Raw genomic sequence first — 20780 nt, 5'->3', positions numbered from 1 at the left:
GTAAAATGATATGATCGGAATGTGTAGATAAATTTTAACACCATTTAGAAGCACAAAAACCTCAAAATCACTGGCCTCTCTAAATCTTAAATCATAGGACCTGTTATTGTGGCATCCCCGCTATTATAAGCCTATGTAAAAGTGTTAAAAAAAATCCAAATAAATATGTATGCTGAAATGGCCTCTGGTTTTTTGGAGGTCATGGGTCAAAAACTGAGGGTCACAAAAATGTCACTGAACTTTTTCAATTCAAATATCCACCTCAATACATACACTTCTTGATATACATTTCTTTTCAAACAAATACATTTTTCTCCCCCCCCCCCCAAAAAAAGCATAAAATGGGAATTTTTTGTAAAAATGATAAAAATCATGAAGTAAGCATGTTTTAACCCAAATTTTGCCTCAATAATATGGTATGGTGGAATCTGTTTGTTCACAGATATAATATTCGATATTCACATTACCTCTATTTTTCAGGGCAAAACAGCTTGACACATACAAAAATGATGTGAAACCATAAGCCTTATACTAGGCTACTACAGTCATGATAATAATATTGAAATGTATAAACTCACAGATAGATCTATGCAACCAGGCCTACATTAGGTTGTGCACATGAAAGGCAATGTATTCAGAGGGGACTAAATTAAATAGAAAAAGAAGAAAGTAATAATACCGTAACCACTCGGGGATAAGCCCACCCCCTAGATGGGCAATTTCACTTTAAAAAATGCCAAAAATGCAGGGCAGCAGGGGGGGCACTCACATAAATGGTCTGTATGCATGCATGACCAAAAAAACAAGGAAAAGGGGTGTTTTTTTTAGCCAAGGCAAGTTACGTGAATGACACATTTAGGGTCTAAAAAACACTGATTTTCAAGAATAAGGGTAGTTTTCTGAAACTGAACAACTTGTTTAGGGTACCTTTATAAATTTTGGCACTAGCCAAAAAACCCATTAGCAGGCATGGGACTACGCATTTATGAAAAAGTCTGGAAAAGCGCGTAAAATTGGCCAAAAACACCTGAAAAAGGGTTGAAAATTAATAAAATTGCGGAAATGTTCCAGTGTTTCCACTGGAAAATCCCATGCCTACATTAGGGGGTATATTTTATATTAACTTACCTAATTTAGGCTTAAATTTCTTGGTATGGTAAAACTCGTTTAGGGGGTGTTTAAAGAAGATTTGGTCACACATGTGTACACTATCATACTGAAGTGGCCCCCGGGCAAAAATGGGGGTGGGCTTATAACCGGGGAGGGGCTAGTAGTTGAATTTAAAAATAAGAAAAATCTTCCCCATTTGTATATGCCCAATGTATCAGTAATTTCTATCATCTTTTAAGAAATTAAGTATGGAATGTTAATTTTTAAACAATATTTTTAAAATATTTGTTCTTAAGGGGGTACTACACCCCTCAATAAATTTGAGTCTATTTTTGCATTTTTCTCAAAACTAATAACACAGTGGTAACAAAAGTTATGTATATTATAGGGAAGGAATCCAATTACTACACTGGAATTTCAGTGACCCAAGACAAGCAGTTTGTTATTTATGATAAGAAATAAGGTACCGCTAGGATGTACCTCGTTTCCTATCATATATACTGAACCGCTTATCTTGAGTCACTGAAAGTTTAGTGTAGTAATTGGATTCCTGCCCCAATAATGTACATAACTTTTATTACCAGTGTGTAATTATTTTTGAGAAAAATGCAAAAAATAGTCACAAAATTTACCACAGGTGTAGTACCCCTTAAATCTTGAAAAAAGCATTGATTAGAGGTTAATGACTGTGCATCAGTTTTATTGAGGGTATTGTGAAACAGGGTCTTAGGCAGGATTTGAAGTTTGGGTGTGTAAATTCAAAAAACTGGGTGTGTAAATTTAAGATTTGTGTACAAAGTATAGGCCATGTGGGTAAAAACTGGGTGTGTAATGTATTTACAAATTTGGGTGTGTAAAACACTCGAGACCTACACGGCTGGCTGCCTAAGCCCTTGTTGTGAAATATCTAAACATTGAACCGAGGTATATCCCGAGGTCCAAAGCACAATGTTTAGATATTTCACAATACCTGAAAAATAACTGATGCAAAGTCACTAACCTCATTCATAACCGTCACTTTTTCAATTTTTTTTAAAAATTCAATTAACGTTACATTTTCTTCTTTTAATTTGAAAACAGAACACAATTTTAACTTTATCTGTCGTTTTCCCTGTAAAATCGAATAGCCCATTAAGGAAATACCGCTAGCGACCAATCACACTAGCACGCAATCAAGGCATTAGCCAGAGGGGTGTCTTTAAGGTGTCCAAAATGGTCAAAAATACCTTATTCTAATTCTACAAAATCAGAGTGTCCACTTCCTATTCACTCCATTATAAAAATCAGTATTTTAGGGTGTCCAAATTGAAAACAGGGTGTCCAAATGACACCTGGACACCCCTCTGGCTAATGCCTTGCACGCAATCATGCGATGTCCAAATACGGCGGCCAGCGTCCACGTAAATTGTTCGAACGCGTAATACATCATATATAACCCCGGGGGGGCACTTCAATTTGAAATGGATATAGGTGTAGGGCTGGCGCTTTCGCACTAAGGGGCATTCGGTGAGAGCAACATGTAAAAAATATGGGGTCATTGGGTGAGAGCATGATTTTTGGCATTCGGTGAGAGCAAAATGTAAAAAATATGGGGTCATTGGGTGAGAACATGACATTTTTTTTAAATGGAATCTTTGGGTGAGAACCAAAACAGCGCCACGAAAATCTCGAAAATCGAATTTCTAGTTCTAAATGGCTTCAAATTTCTTTATTTTTTCAAAATAAGTAACAAAATCAGTGATAAATGAAAGTTGCTGTTCAAATTGAACTTGTAAGGGTCTTTGGGTGACAGATCACATGGAAAAATAGGGGGTCTTCGGGTGACAGAGCGCAGAGCGAGCATGTGTTCGTAAAAAAATATGGGGTCTTTGGGTGACAGCGAAGCTGAAAAAGGGGGTCTTAACAGCCCTACATACGCGTCACCTCCAAAGTTGGAGTGCCCCCCCCCCGGGTATATAACACGGTCATTGTAGAGCGTACTTTTAGCTACGTCATGAGACACGGTCATTATACTTTTTCAATGACCTGCATTTGCATCCGCATATTTAAAAGTTATTATCTGTGATTGGATAGCACTTGCTGCGTTATGAATATGATTTAAGAACTAAGCCAAAATGACTGCTGGGCTTATACCTGAGTGCACCCTTGTTCCCCGAATGGTTTGAAAAATAGGGGGTGGGTGGGCTTATACCTGAGTGGTTACGGTAATATAACAATTAAAATTCACCTTTCATAAAATATCAATAGAAAATGTATGCTGAAGACTGAAGTTCTAGTTTGCCATTTTATTCAGCAAATATTCAGTTTTACTTTTTGCCAAATGTATTGCATGAAAATTAATTTGTTCTCGTCCCCGCCATGCTAGACCTTTGGTGTTTTCAGTAAATGATAGCCCTTTTGTATGTGTAATGTAATTACAGTAACTCAATTTTCAAAAATGCCTCCCATGGAGCAGATCGTGTCACTGTGTGTCACATGATCTGCTCCATGGGGGCCAAAGGAGGCATTTTTGACAATTGAGTTACTATAATTATTACCTTGTAGTAACATTATGCTATCATATACCCAAAACACCAAAGGTCTAGCATACTTGGTTCGAAAGTTATGAGGTATTGTGATGTACATTTTCTTTTGTGTTTTATTGTCTTTTACTCCATACATGTATGTTTGCCTTTATCTCAATTTCATGTTTGCCGCCTTTGGCCCCCATGGACCAGATCGTGTCACATATATACATGCATCACAGCACTAGCAGTGCTGTGCCCTAATAAGTGTACATAGCTCATCAGAATTAAACCATTAAAACCATGCATTTATAGATGTGGAAATAATGTTACATTATGAAATGGAGCTGAATTAGAGCCACTGAATACAACTTGGGTCAGGGGCGGATTTAGAGGGGGGCACCAGGTGCGTGCCCCTATAATTTTTGCAGAGTGGCGCCTGACTTTATGTATTTTTTACAGATCGGCACTTGACATGGCTCTCCCTCTTTTGAAAATTCCTGGATCCACCCCTGAGTCGGGTCAAATGGTCTTAGAGTCAAGTCCGAGTCACCAGAGTCTCAAGTGAAATCATTGAAGTCCTAAAGCTTGAGTTCAAGTCATTATTTTCAGACTCGAGTCGTGTCTGGAGTCCTAAAATGTCGAGTCGAATCCAACTCAACTCGAATGACTCGACTTGTTACAAGTCTTTTTTAGCAGTGCTCGTTCCCATTCAAAACAAACAAAGTTTAATGTTTAGGAAAGAGAACCATAATCTTTATACTGATTTCCAATTGTAGATCAAACTTAGCGTGGTGGGTTGACTTGATCTTGGGCAACTATGTCATAGGTGACTTCCACTCTGATACGAAATCCAATTGCCAGGAGCTACTTTCAAGTAGATGATGCTGGGGGCACAATTTTTCCGGGCCATCCGTCTCTGGTATTTGTTTGTTGCTGTAGACCAGTTTCTTCCAGACGTGCAAGTTCATATTCTGTAAAATGAAATAATTCAAGACAATACTGTGATACTTGTAATATTGGGCTATTCCAGTTGAAATCCATACACCTCTATGGAAGACATATAGGTCACCAATTCAGGTAACCCTATTTGAAATTCACACCCGGAATTCACACTCCTTGTGTGGAAGATTAAAGCAATAATCAGGGGTGTGAGTGACCACAAATAAAAGAGCCTCAAAATTCTGAAATTTGGAAACCTATAATTTAATTCAGATTTAAATCTGAACTCTCACACCCTGAATAATGCACAATTTCAATCATAGGTTCTTTGTTTCCATAGTTTTCACTAATCACATTATGTCCCCTTTTAACTTCGAGCCAACAAATGCGGTAAAACAAAGAAAATTGCCATTTCATTCCAGTGCCTTTAAGGTACCGTTAACAAACACTTGTTAGGGGGGCCTGATGCAAATGTAAAAAGGGGGGCCCTGAAAATATTTGACCCTCCTAAGGGGGGGCCCTGAAAAAAATGACCACAAATTTTCCTGGGAAAATTGAGTTATACGCTTTTTTTTTCAAAGTTTTTTTTTCGGTTTTGTAGTGTCTCTGGACCTAGACCTAAATGCTAGGATCATGGTTGACCTAAAAAAAAAAAAAAAAAAAAAAAAATAGAATTTTGCACATTGTTTTGTAATTTTAATATGAAAATTGATACATAGTTTTCATGTCATACTCTATTAATGATATCAAAATGCATTCAAATTCAATGCATTTTTTGCATCAGGCTCCCCTCTTACAAGTGTTGTGAACGGTCCCTAATTATCGTCAATGCGTTTTGGCTCGCCGATCGTCATTGAGCTTCATGCAGCTTGGTTGTATAAAGAGACGATAGATACACACAGTTTATATGTCACTGATTCAATGATATGTATGCATGAGATGTATCAGCCATCACAATAAAACCAGAGATAACATGCTTTATTATAAAAACTTAAATTTTAAGCACAAGCAGGCTTAGTCTTACTACTCTTTCACGTGGTATTTCAGTACGCTATTAGGCATAACAATCATGCAAAAAGAAATTGAGGTCATCACTGTGGAAAAATCACACATGGCTTTAAGGGCATGTATTCCATGGGGGTTGGAGTTGTATGGATTTCAACTGGAATAGCCCATTGCAACAGTAAGCCTACAAGAATATTTTTAAGCTAAACAGTATTGTCACATGGAGAGCACACAACAACATTTCTATTACGGTACTGCTGTTTGTTTGTATGTTGCAGTATTTTGCGGCGTCCTGATCATCACGTAAAATCTGGCAAAATGAACTAGGTGATGTACAAATGCTGTTTTGTCAATTAATAAACAAGCATCTTCCATTTATTTATTAGATGAAATCACAGTATTAACAAATGCATGCCCTTAAATCAAATAAAAATTACAAATTATAGTTGTACATACCAGGTCTTTATGCTATTTGTTCACTCTGTAGATCTATGTAAAGTCACATTCTCCTCACAACTGTGGCATGTGGCTAAAGTTGCTGCAATAGTTCACACTGACCTAGCTGTTGGCAAAAGTACAAGAAACATGACTTCATGTCAAGCTAAAAATCATATAAAAAACAAACACCTTTTAGTCCTAGCCCAATTTAGTCGTTGAGTAGGCCAGAGTCAGCACCTATGTTAGGCCTATGCCATGGCATGGGCCTAAAGAAATCCCAACTCACGCTTGCGTAAATTCACATTAGGGTGCACCAGTCACACAATACACAACATGGAACTAAGGTATTGCTGTACCCAACTGCGTGCACACCATTCTATCTCAAGACATGATGTTATGAGTTTTTTCATCAATTATAAGCCGAACAAACTTTTAGTCCTAGGTAGTATTTAAAAAAAATCAGCATTCTTAATAAAATATCAACTATTTTTAATTTGTATGCTGCTGCAGCATACAACTAATTATAGGTTAATAAACATGTATCATTTGTTGGGAGAGAAATTGTACAAAATATAATGCAGACATACTGAGATGTTCATGTGTCTAATGCACGAGCCCCGAAGGCGGAGTGCATAAGACGCATCAACATCTCAGTACAAACTTGTGCATTATTTGTACAATTTCTCGAGCAATAAGTGATACGCATTTATTTCATACACGACTAAAAAATCCTGTGGTTTTTATAATTTTTATAACAAAATTGTCACTAAAATGTTGGAAAATACAATCAAATATAAATGCCTCCACCCGCAAGAAAAATGAACGCATCCGAAAGCACTGCACGTACTACGCTGAGTGCGCGCCAGTCTGAATTATACAATATTTAGGCACGGCTATTAATTTACTAACACTTGCTCTGATTGGTTCATACTATGAAAAATGATAATATTCATGGATGGTTGACATTGGTTGTACTGAATTGCGGCTTCGTGAGCAATAAATCAGTCAATTATGTTCAGGAATAGATCCTATTCAAACATTGGCTTCAAAAGTGGCGAAATTGAAATTGTACGGGACTAATATAAAAATATGAAATTCATGTACATTGTGGAACATTCAACTACGCTTGTTACTCCGCGACTAATTATGCTAACTACACGCACGTACAACGCTACTCTACGCGTCCATATTAGCGAGGCTATCTGCGTACAACTGCTTACCACGCACAGCCACGCAAAGATTATATGTTCCACGATGTATACGAATTTGATAATTTTTCTATAGAATTTGTTTGCAAGCGTTTATGGGTACATAGGCCTACACTCAAGTGTTTACGGATATGCGCGCAAGTGAATATGGGTATGTACGCGGTCGCGTACCTGTTTATGGGTAAGCACACGTTTTTGCGCAAGTTTTTGTGGCTATGCACACAGTTGTTTGTTCCACTTTGCGGGTGCCAAGTGTTTGCTAGTGCTACATTTGTACTCAAGCGCTGTGCTTGCCCACAAGCAAAGCAAAGTTAAGGCAAGTCTAACATGCTACGCTAGAGAAATACTTCACTTAATAAGTCTTAAGTTCAGAATCAGTCTCCAACACACCACTATGTACTGTGTGTGGCTCAAGAGCCACGATTTATGGGCTGCATGCAGTGACTTCTCATTTGCACTATAAACACTTGCAAACGCATGTGCGTACCCATAAACAATTGCGTGTGTGCATACCCATATACCAATAAGCACACACGTGTGTGCGTACCCATAACACTTGCACACAATGCGTGCGTACACTGCGTATCCGTAAACACATACGCATATGTACCCATAAAACAGTTGCAAACGCATGTGCGTCCGTAGCATGGTAGTTGCGTACCCGGCCCATGCTAAGCCATTGTCATGTTTTAGTCAAATGACGGAATCCCACCAGCATGACCAGGTATATTTATATTATTCATTAGATTGTTTAGTTCTGACTTCTGAGAGTGATACTAGTAATTGGGACTGGGACTCGGAGCTACTCAGTCACTCAGGGGATCTCAGCTACTTACTTACCGCGTACCGAACATTCATGTCAGTTAACTTTGCAGCAGTACTGTCATCATGATCAGCCCATACGGCCATGATCATCATGATGATGGCCATGTCCATGATGATTCAAATGCATGAATGCAACCATCGATCGGCGTCCTGGCCGGGGATCATGCAGTGCCACTCCCTGTACTGTGCATTGCTATTCATTGCACTGCAGTGCTGGTGTGCAAACATTGCCAATCCCCAATGCACGGCGTAGTGTTTTTCTTCTGACAGTGACACGTTTGATTACATGATTACTAGTAGTACATGAACTCTTGCAGTTATCTCAACTTTAACTTTACACACAATCCATGGCATAATAAAGGGTACATTTCTGCACTCTTGGCCGGCATTACGTCCTGAAAGGATCCTACTGAGTATCGACGTAAACGTAAACCGTACTGGAAATGGAAAGTCACCATTGCAATCCACGCAATGATTGCCAATGTAATGGTTTGCATGCATGACAGCTCGACGGTGCATGCATGTTGCGTGTGTTGCATACGAAAATTGTCAGTTGCCGGTTCGCTTTCTGCAGCGATTTGACGACCTTTTCTGGGCAAAATCTCTCAAAATCAAAGAGTTGCGGTGTGCCCATTATGATCTAAGTCCGAAAATCTTTACATACACGAAGTTTTAAGTCATGAACATCAGGCAATGTTGACTTTTTTGGAATTTAAAACTGTGTTTTCCGACGACAAAATGGCGGCGTTTTTACCAGAGTTTTTCCGATCCAGACCGGCCTGGCAAAATCTGATCACGATTATCGATTAGGACCAGGGACAGAGAAAATAAAGGTAGAGAAGCGACACTCTCTGCAAACTGCCTATACCGTGCTATACAGCGGTTGAAGACAGGCGTCGTCGCCGGCCAAGTCTTACTACGAACGTGTAATGAGAAGATACCATAGAGTCCTACATAGAGGTCTGAGGAAGAGACGGTCGAATGACCTACCTTGACCTATAATTTATCAGGAGAATCACATTTTGTACCGCTCACAAAACAAAGAGTAGTATTAATATTAATAAGCAGTATTTGCATATTTTTTCCATGACGTCATTTCCGAGTAGCTCCACGTTCACACCAGTTTAAATCTAAACACATGTAAATCCACATAAAATTATCTTGGACACAAAATTTACAACATTATGTATAATTAAAACAATGAAATAATATTGTTTTATCAACCATGTCAATACATTTCGATACGTGATTTATTCGCTGAATTGAAAAGTCCGATATTTCGTGTACTTTACCTTGCACGATAATTTATTAATGATATAGGAAAATCACATTGTACATGTAACTGTCTGCTGTACTTCGTGTCTTCCAATAAGTGCCGGAGTGTCGCTAGCCTGCCAGGGAATAAATAAAGGGTTGCCAGTCATCAAGAAATCCTCCGTCCCCCCCTGCTCTACGGGATACACCAAGGACTCCACCAACGTCCAGAATTGATAGAGGGTCCACTGAAGATGCTGATAGGTTTTACGTGAGTGTTGAGGGCTTGTAGTTGTATGTTTCAAACTTGATATAGTTTGAATATTTCTGTTGATTTTCAGATATTATAGCCTTACCGGATTTATTACCAAGTGCGATGGAGAACTGGGGATTAATGACTTACAAAGAGTCCCGTTTACTTTTTGTACCTGGTGTGACGTCAATAAGTTCGCAGCAGAGTATCAATGAGGTTATTGCCCATGAGCTGGGGCACCAGGTGAGTGGCCCCTACATTATGATGCTGGAACCTTAGTCACCACAATATCATTGCACATTTGGAATATCCCACGATGCTTTGCGTCACGGATAAAATTTAAAATGAGTACAATGCATCGATTTTCAGAAGCGTACGTGTACGGTTTCGTCACACTTTTTATGCATACGTACATGTACTAGCAGCGGCCGCGACGAAAATACGTTGGTGCCTATTGACGGTATCCTGTGTTATATCCTGTTTTGGGATATATTTTATACATTTGGAGTAGGCCTACCGGTATGTACTTCGACTGTTAATGTTCAAAATGCATTACAATATAACATGCCCTATCAAATTATGACGTCATATCATATTATGCGACCTTGACCGGACCCATGGGGCCGGTTGAAAAGTTGTTCGGCTTCACATCGGTTATATGTGCACTTTCGTTGTGCACTTGTATTGACATTTTATCTGGCACCCTATATAATTGTTATTTTAACGGCTATTCAACACCAACATATTTCTGTCGCGGACCAGACTGGTAAATGTTAACTTACTTTTCATTGCATCAAAAAAAAACACCACATGACCCAATTTGAACATAGATTTTTATATTTGACAGAATGTTGCTTGAAACACTATAAACACATAAAGATATGACACATACACAGTTCACATGTACATTGATGCATATGTAGGTTTACACATTATACGCATGCGCATAATATATACATGTATGTGCATACACACTTCTTCACCCCCTTCACCCGTGTACATCCGGGAAAAAAGTTACAGATAGTCATACAAACATTACAACCCCCCCCCCCCCCATTGCACACCATGCACCTCTACACTCCCACATTCCACTATGTTGTCCTACGCTCATCCACAAGCGCAAACAAGCACATCTGACCCCACCCACCTACCCCCAACAAACAAACAAGCACACTAAACATGATTCAAGAATGGAGTGATTTTTAGATAAATGAAACGTCGCATCTCTGCTTTTCGCCGCATGCACAGCAACTCCAGATGCTTTAAACAGGAAATTCGTAAAATTGGGGCAAATGTATGACTGCTAATCAGTACATAAGTTCTCAGTATAATTATTTAATCAAACATAAGGTGATATTTTGGCAGTTGCGGTGACGATTCAGCAAATCGATCCACGTCTTCTTCGTCGTCGTCGTCGCTCCTGTCGTCTTTGTTGTCTGTCCCATCAGAATGTCCTTTGTCGTGTTTCTCTCTCTGATCGTCATTATTGGTTGGTCTGTATCGTAAGGGTCTCTTAGCTCTTTTTCGAGTTTTATCTCGCTTTCGACGTCTTTTTTCCATTCTGCATTGTTAAAAGGATGCAAAAAAAGTTGGTAGTGTGAAGTATTCAGTTTGAGACTTGAAAATCAGTCAAAGTAGAGTGATTTTGAAATGATTCAATTGACCTTTCGGTAAATCTTATGCTGGTTTCATACTACCCTGCCGCTTGCCGCTGAGCGGCGTGGCGCACGCGCATTGCAGACAAACGGACACAATCAAGGCTTGTCATTGGTTGAAACGCCCTGCCGCTTGCCGCAGCGGCAAGCGGCAGGAAAGTATGCTGGAGGCTTTAAAAGCCTTTGCGGGTAGATCTGTGACCTGTGATTTGCCAAAGAAGCTTTTTTTGACCTCTGTGTGAACTTTGACCCGCCATATCTCAAAATGCTCAATGCTGACAGAGTTCCAGTAAACTTATTTTTGAAGTTGGTGGTCTTGAGAAGCAATAGCCATCAAAAACAAAACTGTGGACACCACAACAACGTCATACCCACTGGCATCCGGACTATGGCTATTATGTATCTGATTCTGCATATAGAGGGTTGTCTTTAACACCGGCTTCAACGACAATCTACTTTTGCCTTCGTTTGTTTTTGCATGCGGACATATCTAAATTCAAGACTACATAATTCCAAAGTTAGTCACTTGTAAAGTATACTTGTTATAACTAAGATGTAACATAGGCAGTGATATGGTTATAAACAGACCCCGGTTTGCTGAAAATGATAGTGGAAAGGCCCGGCGCTTTGACAAAAAAACTTGGACCTATAGTCTCCAAAGCATTCTGGCAATCGACGGAACATACCTCTTTCGGAATTCTGTCTCTCTCTTCTCCCTGTTGACGGCACATTTAGATTGCTTCTCTATGATTTTCATATGTGTTACGCGTTGTTTATAATCTTCGTCTTCTTCGTATTTTTCTTTGGCTTGTTTCTTACGTTCATGAATTTGATTTGCTAGACGTTCTTTTTCTTCGGATTGCGTTCGCTATAAGATGAGGAAAAACACACATTCATTTAGGCCCTACAGTTAATTATAATTTGTGCCACGGTATTCATTACCTAAACGTACATATATTCCAAAACCAGTTTACTTACAAAGACGATGACCGAAATAGAAAGATATTAGCTGATATTGTCTGCGTGCATCACGAACGAATGCTTGTTCTGGGAAATCCAACCTACGCTCGTATATATAGCTCTAGTTTTTGCACGAGAACAGAAATTGACACCATATACGGGCGCTCGAACTCGCGCCGAGTTGATCGCCTTTCTGATTGAGCTATAACTATATAGGCGGTTATTACAAACAATACTTTCATTTTCATTCTTTAACACTTCTCCATTTAAAAACGAAATCACACGTTGTCATAATTGCTCGTCTCTTTACCGGCACAAATTACCGTATACGACAACGGTTCTTGTGAACTAAAATGGACCCCGATGAAAATGTGACCATTTTTTAAAGCAAATCATGAGCCCGCTAGTGCTGATTCAAGTATTTTCAGTCGTGGCGCCACAAGGGGTGGGGTGACCCTAAACAAACAACTTAGTGCCGAAAATCACTCCATTTTGAGGCAACAATTGCCAAACTGTATAGGCAAATTTGCCCATTCTCCCATATTGCACTTTTCCCTTCCCCCACAAATTGCTGGTACAGCTACTGGGTATTACCTTCCTTCTCTCACTAGCTTTGCGTAGCTTTTCATCTAGTTTATTCTTCACATCTTCCTCATGACGATTGAGGTGAAGAGACGTTAACCTATGTGTCCGTCTTTGCCGTTGAAATCTTGCGGCATATCTATTGGAATTAGCTTTCAGAGCAACTTCAAATGCTACACCACCTCCCCCGTGTTTTATTAAGCCGGCATTACGCCATTCTGCTAGAATATCCTGCTCTTCTATCTGAAATCAAAATCGAAATCAGAGAATTTGTGTATCATTTGCACACATTGTAACAACTTTTCTTATAGCATAATAGCATATAGCATGTGTGTCTTGCCTGATTAAACCACCTATACACGTCTAGAAGGCTCAATGTGCAACAATTCGAAATTCGAAATACGTCTATAGTTTCAGAACTAATAATTCTTTTTCATAATATATGGAAAAGGATTATTTATTTATGCGCATTTTGATACCCCATTTGTCCAATGTCGTTCAATATGAACAACACAGCAGTGCTTTTGAAGACAAATATCCGAATTAAAAAGTTGCAGTTTACAGCCATTGGTTATACGCAAGAATTGCCACAACCCCACAATTTATATCTTCGCGCTGACTAGCTGAAATAGCTGCAAATTTTAAATACAGGTATTTTCTTTACAAACACTGTATTGTGAATAGTGAACGAAATTGGACGAATGGGGTATCAACATGCACGTAAATAAATCATCCTTCTTTCTATGTTGAAATAAAACAATAATTATTAGTTCTGAAGCTATATAGGCATGTCGTATTTATAACAGCTACGTTACTTTTTGTGCAGTTTTTATAAGACACGAAGTCACCAGGGAAAAATATGTCTCCACGAAGATACGTCTAAACCTAAGACATGTCTCAATAAGAATGTCTTATATAGGTTTTGTCTTCCACCAAGACATACGAGTATGTTTCTATTTTTAAGTTTTCTGTTGTTGAAAACATGTTAATTTATGTAATAATGTCATGTGGTAATGTTATCAATGCGCGATTAATTGCAATATGCGCTCAAACTAGTACGCGGCGTGGCGCGCTATGTCCGCAGATTTGCGTAGCGCCATGATTGCGAATGTATTTTATTATTGTAATTCACTTTTGAATAAAATGTCCGACCGTGATGTCGTAAAACTATGGAATGGGAAAAAAAGAGGAGAAAGGAATAAAAGGACTCTAACTAGTAAGAATTATGGTAAAACTTCGCCTGATGGTGTGATTTCATAGTTTTATTAAGAAGATAAGCCGGCAGAGAACGTAACATGGTGGCAGCGGAAAAAGTAAATCTACAGGTACGCCATTTCCAAGAAATAGCCTAAGAAAGACTCAAAGAAATCACCAAGAAAACATCAACGAAGTTTTCGAAGAAAGAAACTGGAAAATTACCAAAGAAAACATCAACAAAGTTTTCGAAGAAAGAAACTTGAAAATCGACAAAGAAGGTCTCAAAGTCGCTAAAGACTAGTTCAGCTTTGAAGAAGAAACCTTCAGTGAGTTAGCCCTAAGAAGAAAGAAGAGGACGCAGAACTGCTGTTGAACAAGAAGAAAGAAGAGGACGCAGAACTGCTGTTGAACAAGAAGAAAGAAGAGGACGCAGAACTGCTGTTGAACAAGAAGAAAGAAGAGATCGTATAACTGATTAAGGTTTAGTTACGACGGTAAAACCTTAACTGTTGTATTGGAAGAAAGAAGAGGACGCAGAACTGAATAACTGTTGTATTGGAAGAAAGAAGAGAGCGTCACAGATAGCTTCGCTACAGAAGAAAGAAGAGAAGAAAACAGAGTAGCTTCGTGACTGTATCATCATCAATTCCGTTCAAATACCAGAATTGTGAGATTTGATGCATTTTCATCGTTGGAATATATTGCTGATTTGTGTTCTTCTGGAAAAAGACAGGTGAATCGTGTGTTTTCATCAGTGGCAGTGTTGTCTACATGATCTACGCATCGGTGTGGCAGATTGATGTGGAAAATGGATTACGAGAGGCTGTCTTCAGGTTCTAGCCTGCTTGGATTCCTTGCTAAATGACCAGACATTTGGTATGATATTTTGACTGTTGGCCTTTTTACTTGAAGACAATCAAGAGATGTTTATATTTTCACAGATGAAAATGATCAGTAATATATTATAAAATTTAAATGAGGATTGTGCGATAGTGAAGCAAGTATTATAAATATTGCAAATGTACGTGCACAAATGAAAGGTACGTACAACGAAATGTGTATGCACATATCAAAATTAAATGTTGTATACATCATGTTTAGTAGAGATGTAGGCCTAAGCTTACATAATGCACGTCAATCTTTGTGGCATTCAAAAATGTTTTGTTGTGTAAAGCATAATTGCGTTTAAAAACAAAGATAAACAGCAATGAAACATTATATTGTTTTAATTTAGTATTATCATGCACATGGACAAATGTGTGCATTATTTCACATGCAAAAAACTCGAGCCAGAGTACAAAAATGTGTGTAAGATTTTTTATTGGATTGTTGTAATAAGCGACGAGCGTTTGGGATTGCAGCAGTAGTGCGCAAGTCAATCGAGTCGACATTTCTTTAAAAATTGAAATGAAGGGATAAAGTAATATAATATGGTCGTCAAAAAACTGTTGTGTTTAAAATAAGATTTTATCACAAAATGTGCGTATTGATCAGGATTTCATGATGAATTTAAATTTCTGGACAAGCGTTTGGTATTGCAGCTATAGTGCGCAATTAGTCAAGCGACATTTCCATATAAACATGGACATGTATAACTAAATTCATTATGTTTTGGAGAGATGGAAACTTGTGTGAGATTATCATTGGAGAAGAAATTTATCACATAAATTTTATTTGTATTTATGGCAAATGTACGTTTGGAGAATATTTTATAAAATGAATTAAAACGTGCATTAAAAACAAATGTATGCATGAAATTATATTTATGCACACAAAAAGATGTAAATTTAACGCGATTTAAATGTGCATTTTTGAGATGATTGACACAATCATATAGGAGTTCGGGGAGTGTCATGTGGTAATGTTATCAATGCGCGATTAATTGCAATATGCGCTCAAACTAGTACGCGGCGTGGCGCGCTATGTCCGCAGATTTGCGTAGCGCCATGATTGCGAATGTATTTTATTATTGTAATTCACTTTTGAATAAAATGTCCGACCGTGATGTCGTAAAACTATGGAATGGGAAAAAAAGAGGAGAAAGGAATAAAAGGACTCTAACTAGTAAGAATTATGGTAAAACTTCGCCTGATGGTGTGATTTCATAGTTTTATTAAGAAGATAAGCCGGCAGAGAACGTAACAAATAATCTCCACTACATTCTCGGAAAATGGTTCTAACATCTGATGAACCCTCAATGGTTATGTGCCAAAAAGGTTCTATATAAGACCACCTTTGGTTCTGCAAAAGGGTTAAAAAGGGTTAAAAAGCACTAAAATGTTCTTTCACTATAAAGAACCTTTTTTCTTGTGGGTTCCATAGAGGACAAAAACGGGACTGTATGGCCTTTTATTAGATCATTTATTTCTGAAAGTGTATCAACCTTTTGCCAAATGCTTGCCAAAAAGTGCCAAGACATCATTTTTACAGCGTATTTATACTAAAATGTGACATTTCGGTGCCGAAGTTGTTTTCACAAGAACATGCAAAAAGTCCGAAAGCAGTTGATTTCTTAAACTTGGTCCAATTTGTACACACTTCATGACACACTTCGAGTCGGTGGTAGCATATTCCTCGGCAACAAAGCTCTTATATATTTGGCAGAAAATACACCTTAAAACCCCGGGCTTAAAACCCCATGAGAACTACCTGCCGACTGGCCAAACAGAAGTTTTCATTATCAATTGGCCCAATCAGCAACATTGTTAGAATAATTTTACCACACAAAAAAAAATTGGGGTGAATTATTTGCAAAGCTCCATTCTGATTGGTGAAGAAATCATGTAATTGACCAATCAGAGGCAATGTTATAGATCGGCAGGTAGTGCTCATGGGATTAATTTTGATATGATTTGAACAAAGAAAATTTTCCCGATAACTTACTCTACTAGGACCAAAAATGTGATTTCCCTTATACTTGGCTTGTGTTGGATGCGGCAACAGTCGTATAGCTCCTGCACTCCTTGGTGTGTGTTTTGATGAAATGGGTTTAAAATCATCACGGTCTAAAAGAGAAACATAAAAATTATACTATCATGTTATAGATGCAACAATGCGAAGGGAACGCGTTCATTATAATTAGGCCTAAGTTAATTGTTGAACAAAATAGATTTCAAAGCACATCGGCTATTTAGGACTAATAAATATAATAATACACAGTACCAGTAATTACCAGTAATTACCAGTGTTGATACAACATTGGTATTTTCCAATCGTCTGACGTTAACACCCACCCATTCCCCATACACAATCTACCCAATTATTAATAAAGACTTAGTAAATGTCAGTGATTGGCTTGCATGTAATAAATTAAGTTTGAATGTGTCGAAAACAGAATTCATGTTAATGGGGTCAAGACAACGTCTTGCTGTAGTCAAAGACCACGACATCAATGTCAACATAAATGGTGTTAAACTTCGTCAGGTACACAACTGTAAACATCTTGGTGTCATTGTAGATGATAGTATGACCTGGCATGATCAGGTAAACAACATCAGGAAGAAAGTTCTTTCAGGTCTATACATGCTCAGAAAATGTAAGAATGTATTACCATCAGAAACAATGTCTCTCATTTTTAAAAGTGTTATTGCACCTCACATAGACTACTGTGATGTAATATGGTCTACTTGTAATGTTAATGATATGGATATTGTTCAAAAACTCCAGAATAGAGCTGCCAAAATTATCACTGGCGCTAAATGGTCTGATTCTAGTTCAAACGCACTGTCAGTTCTAGGTTGGGATTGTATTAAGCAAAGGTGTGATTATCATGATGTTGTTACAATGTTCAAAATTATGAATAACGACACGGCACCCTATCTAAGTGATCGTTTTAATCTGAGAAATAATGAGAGATATAACCTTCGTGGCTATCGGGCGCTAAGCATTCCTAAACCTAACACAAATTTTAAGAAGAGAAGTCTAAGTTACCGGGGTGCTGTGTCTTGGAATGCGCTAGATGACCATCTAAAAGCTGCCCGTAATGTTAAACATTTTAAATACTGCTTTAACCATGTTGATAGTATTATATGAATGTTTTTTATTTATGTGTCATAGAAATTCAATCTTGACTTCTTGCTCCTGTACAATATGATGTTCCTTAAATGTGTATTAGTTTAGTGCAATTTGTAAAATCGCCTTAATTCTGAATTTGATGTAGACTTTTGTCAATGTGGTTTAATTTTCCTATATTGCTGGTGCTCTTCTTTTAATTAATATTTTTGTACATTATAATATAGCTTATAACCTATTTTATATTTTAAAAACCGTGTCATTGTGTTATGGATGCATGCTTGTGGATTTAGGATGAAGGTGCGCTATGGGAGTAAGATGTGGGTGCAAGGGGTGTGTGGTTATGTGGGTGTGTGGTATTTATGAGCGTGCTGGAGTTGGGGTGTACTTGGGGTGTGTATAGGCGTTTGTAGCGCGAGTGTGAACTTGGTGAATGTGTAAGTGGTATTCAGATATATATGTTGCAATATAAGGTCTACAACTTTTATTTTATTCTGGTGATTATATTTATCTTCTTGCCTATTTTCTTAGATTTTGATGTCATACTGAAATGAGTTTTAGGGGCCTACTGGGTTTTAAAAATTTTAAAAATATTATATGTTCTTATGCTTTCATAATTTTGTAATATACTGACTATTGTTTTAATAATGTTTTAATAATTGTACGTACTAATTTATAATTCTGTTACTTTAATGTGTATATGCCACGGACATGTGGAAGAACAATGACTTTTATATTGAACATGTTTTACCGTGAATAAATAAAGATATTATTATTATTATTATTATTATTATTATACCCACCCCACGTCCTAAACACAATACAGAAATAGAAAAGAGAGAGGAAGAGAAAACTACAAAATAAAAATAAAATTGCTAGTGTATAATAAACCACCGCATACATATAATGTCGGTTTACCATTTCATGCAGCTGGGCCAACACCTGTTATATGGCAAGTATTGCACAATAGAAGAGCGATAAACTAGGTTTATTGACAAAAATCCCAAGTTTCTCGCTCGAGAAACCAAAGTTTTTCAAAACTTTGCTCCAATCGATAAACTTAGCTTTCCAAATCGAAAAACTAGCTTTATCAAATTCGAAAAGCTAGGTTTTTGAAAACACGATTTTCAATTGAATTCGATAAGCTATAGGTTTTTGAAAAACCTGGGTTTCTCGATCGAAAACCAGGTTTCTCGGCCGATAAACTAGGTTTATCAAAATTTTCGCTTCTCGAATCGATAAACCTGGTTTTTCAAATCGAAAATCTTGGTTTATCAATTTAATCAGCAAAGTTTTTGAAAAACTAGGTTTCGCGATCAAAAACAAGATTTCTCAACCGAGAAACCAAGTTTTTCAAATCGAGAATACGTGCCACCGTCATCATATTTTTATCTTTAGTTGCATGCATGCATATATGCAGGGCACAATGCAGAATCTCGGCTTGAGTTACAAAGTTACCAGGATAGAATTGTTTCGTGTATAGTAACTGGGCAGTTGTCCTAGATTCTGCTTGCAATTCAAACGTGGATATCACACATGGAAATGAGAGTAGGCGAGAATATAACGAACACATTCCAAATGCCGAAAAAAAGAGCACGCCACCAAAAAATCTCCTAGGCCTACCATTTATCTTTAAATCACAAATTACCATGTATCAAATTAGCTCTAGTAATGGGACGCAAATTATACTCATGATCAAGATCCATCTCCTCTAAATCCGAATTCTGTCGGATGATCTGGAATAGTTGCTCCTGGTCTTGGGGTGACGAATTTGGACGGCTTCCACTAGCATAAGAGTTCTGTGTTCTTTTGGCGTTGCTGTTTTGTGACGGATTGAGTCTTGTTTGTTCATCAAGGTTTGGATTTGAGTCTAGAGAACTTGGTAAGATTTGGTCGGCAGCGTTGACTTCAATGTCGTAATCAAAAGGCATCTGCAAGAATTCAATGCCAATGGACACAAAATTTGTATTGCCCATAAAGCTCCAAAAAAGGATTTTTAATTGTAAAATAATCAACTTACGTAGGATTGATAGTACCACATTTCCATTTTCCTTCCAGTAGGCATATAGCGTCATTTTTTCCCTTTGAACGGGTTTGCTGTTTTCACATTTACTACATCTTCAGGAAGTTTTTTCCACACATCCACCACTCTCTATGAGAACAACTTCCTCAAATTCAGACCTTTCTTTAGATGCCGCTTGATGAGTTTGACGTTGTGATCCATAAATAAAGTTTATTCCGAGGACTTTTCAGATGGTGTACTCATCTTTCATTTCAAACAAGATGGTCTTTATAACAACTGTTTCAACCATTTGTTCTTTTTTTTTTTTTTTCCCGGCTCGGTCCGTAATACTAACACTTGGCTTGGGTCTCTTGAGCATGTGAGGACGTGTAAGAAGGGACATGTTTAGATAAATAAAATTTATTTACCTTTTCAATGATACCTGTTCAGTAATTCTTCCTGTTTTAGCGAACTCTCATTTTACTCTCATCTAGCGGGGACAATAAACAATAAACTTACCACATCATCAATGCGGGATTTGGCCATTTCGACTCCGCTGTTTCGTTCCGCTATACCGAAATCTTTTCCCCTCACAAAATGTTTACAATCAATATGGTGCTCTATTTGACTTTCAGAGTTTTACAATTAGTGAGAGAAAATAAAGAACGGCACAACCACTGACCAGCTCATAAAATAATACTAGTCCACACAAATAATCACGCGTGCGTTACCAGAGTAATGATATCATCATGACGATGTGCGCGCGAGCGCAGCGAGCAAGACATGGCGCGCCAATACACGCGCGAGTATACGCGTTTGACTATGATATCATCT

At 37.9% G+C, this 20780-nt stretch overlaps 2 protein-coding genes and 1 long non-coding RNA gene across 4 annotated transcripts in view; 1 reads left to right on the top strand and 2 right to left on the bottom strand.

The window, feature by feature from the left end:
* The window catches only part of LOC140156924 (aminopeptidase N-like), a 55277-nt gene that overhangs the window by 19268 nt on the left and 15229 nt on the right, over positions 1-20780 (top strand). The window contains exon 6 of the mRNA XM_072179964.1: positions 9628-9782. Within this exon, the coding sequence (XP_072036065.1) occupies positions 9628-9782 (155 nt within the window). The remainder of the gene's footprint in view (positions 1-9627; positions 9783-20780) is intronic.
* Positions 1797-8268, bottom strand: LOC140156923 (uncharacterized). Of its 2 annotated transcripts, none has more exons than XR_011859608.1 (3): positions 8048-8268; positions 6018-6123; positions 1797-4588 (listed from the first exon to the last, which is right to left on the bottom strand). It is a non-coding gene; the product is annotated as an uncharacterized lncRNA (long non-coding RNA). The 2 variants fall into 2 exon arrangements; XR_011859607.1 differs by having other exon boundaries at positions 8055-8265.
* Positions 10724-20492, bottom strand: LOC140156484 (uncharacterized). Its single transcript, XM_072179427.1, has 6 exons — positions 20466-20492; positions 19593-19875; positions 16817-16938; positions 12749-12979; positions 11881-12062; positions 10724-11100 (listed from the first exon to the last, which is right to left on the bottom strand). Exons 1-6 carry the CDS (start codon positions 20490-20492, stop codon positions 10875-10877), a joined length of 1071 nt encoding a protein of 356 aa, XP_072035528.1. The 3' UTR covers positions 10724-10874.

The sequence above is a fragment of the Amphiura filiformis genome, chromosome 7 (genome assembly GCF_039555335.1).
Source record: "Amphiura filiformis chromosome 7, Afil_fr2py, whole genome shotgun sequence".
Taxonomy (NCBI): domain Eukaryota; kingdom Metazoa; phylum Echinodermata; class Ophiuroidea; order Amphilepidida; family Amphiuridae; genus Amphiura; species Amphiura filiformis.
The sequence above is the reverse complement of the archived record's forward strand: the minus strand, read 5'-3'. Positions and strand labels throughout refer to the sequence as shown.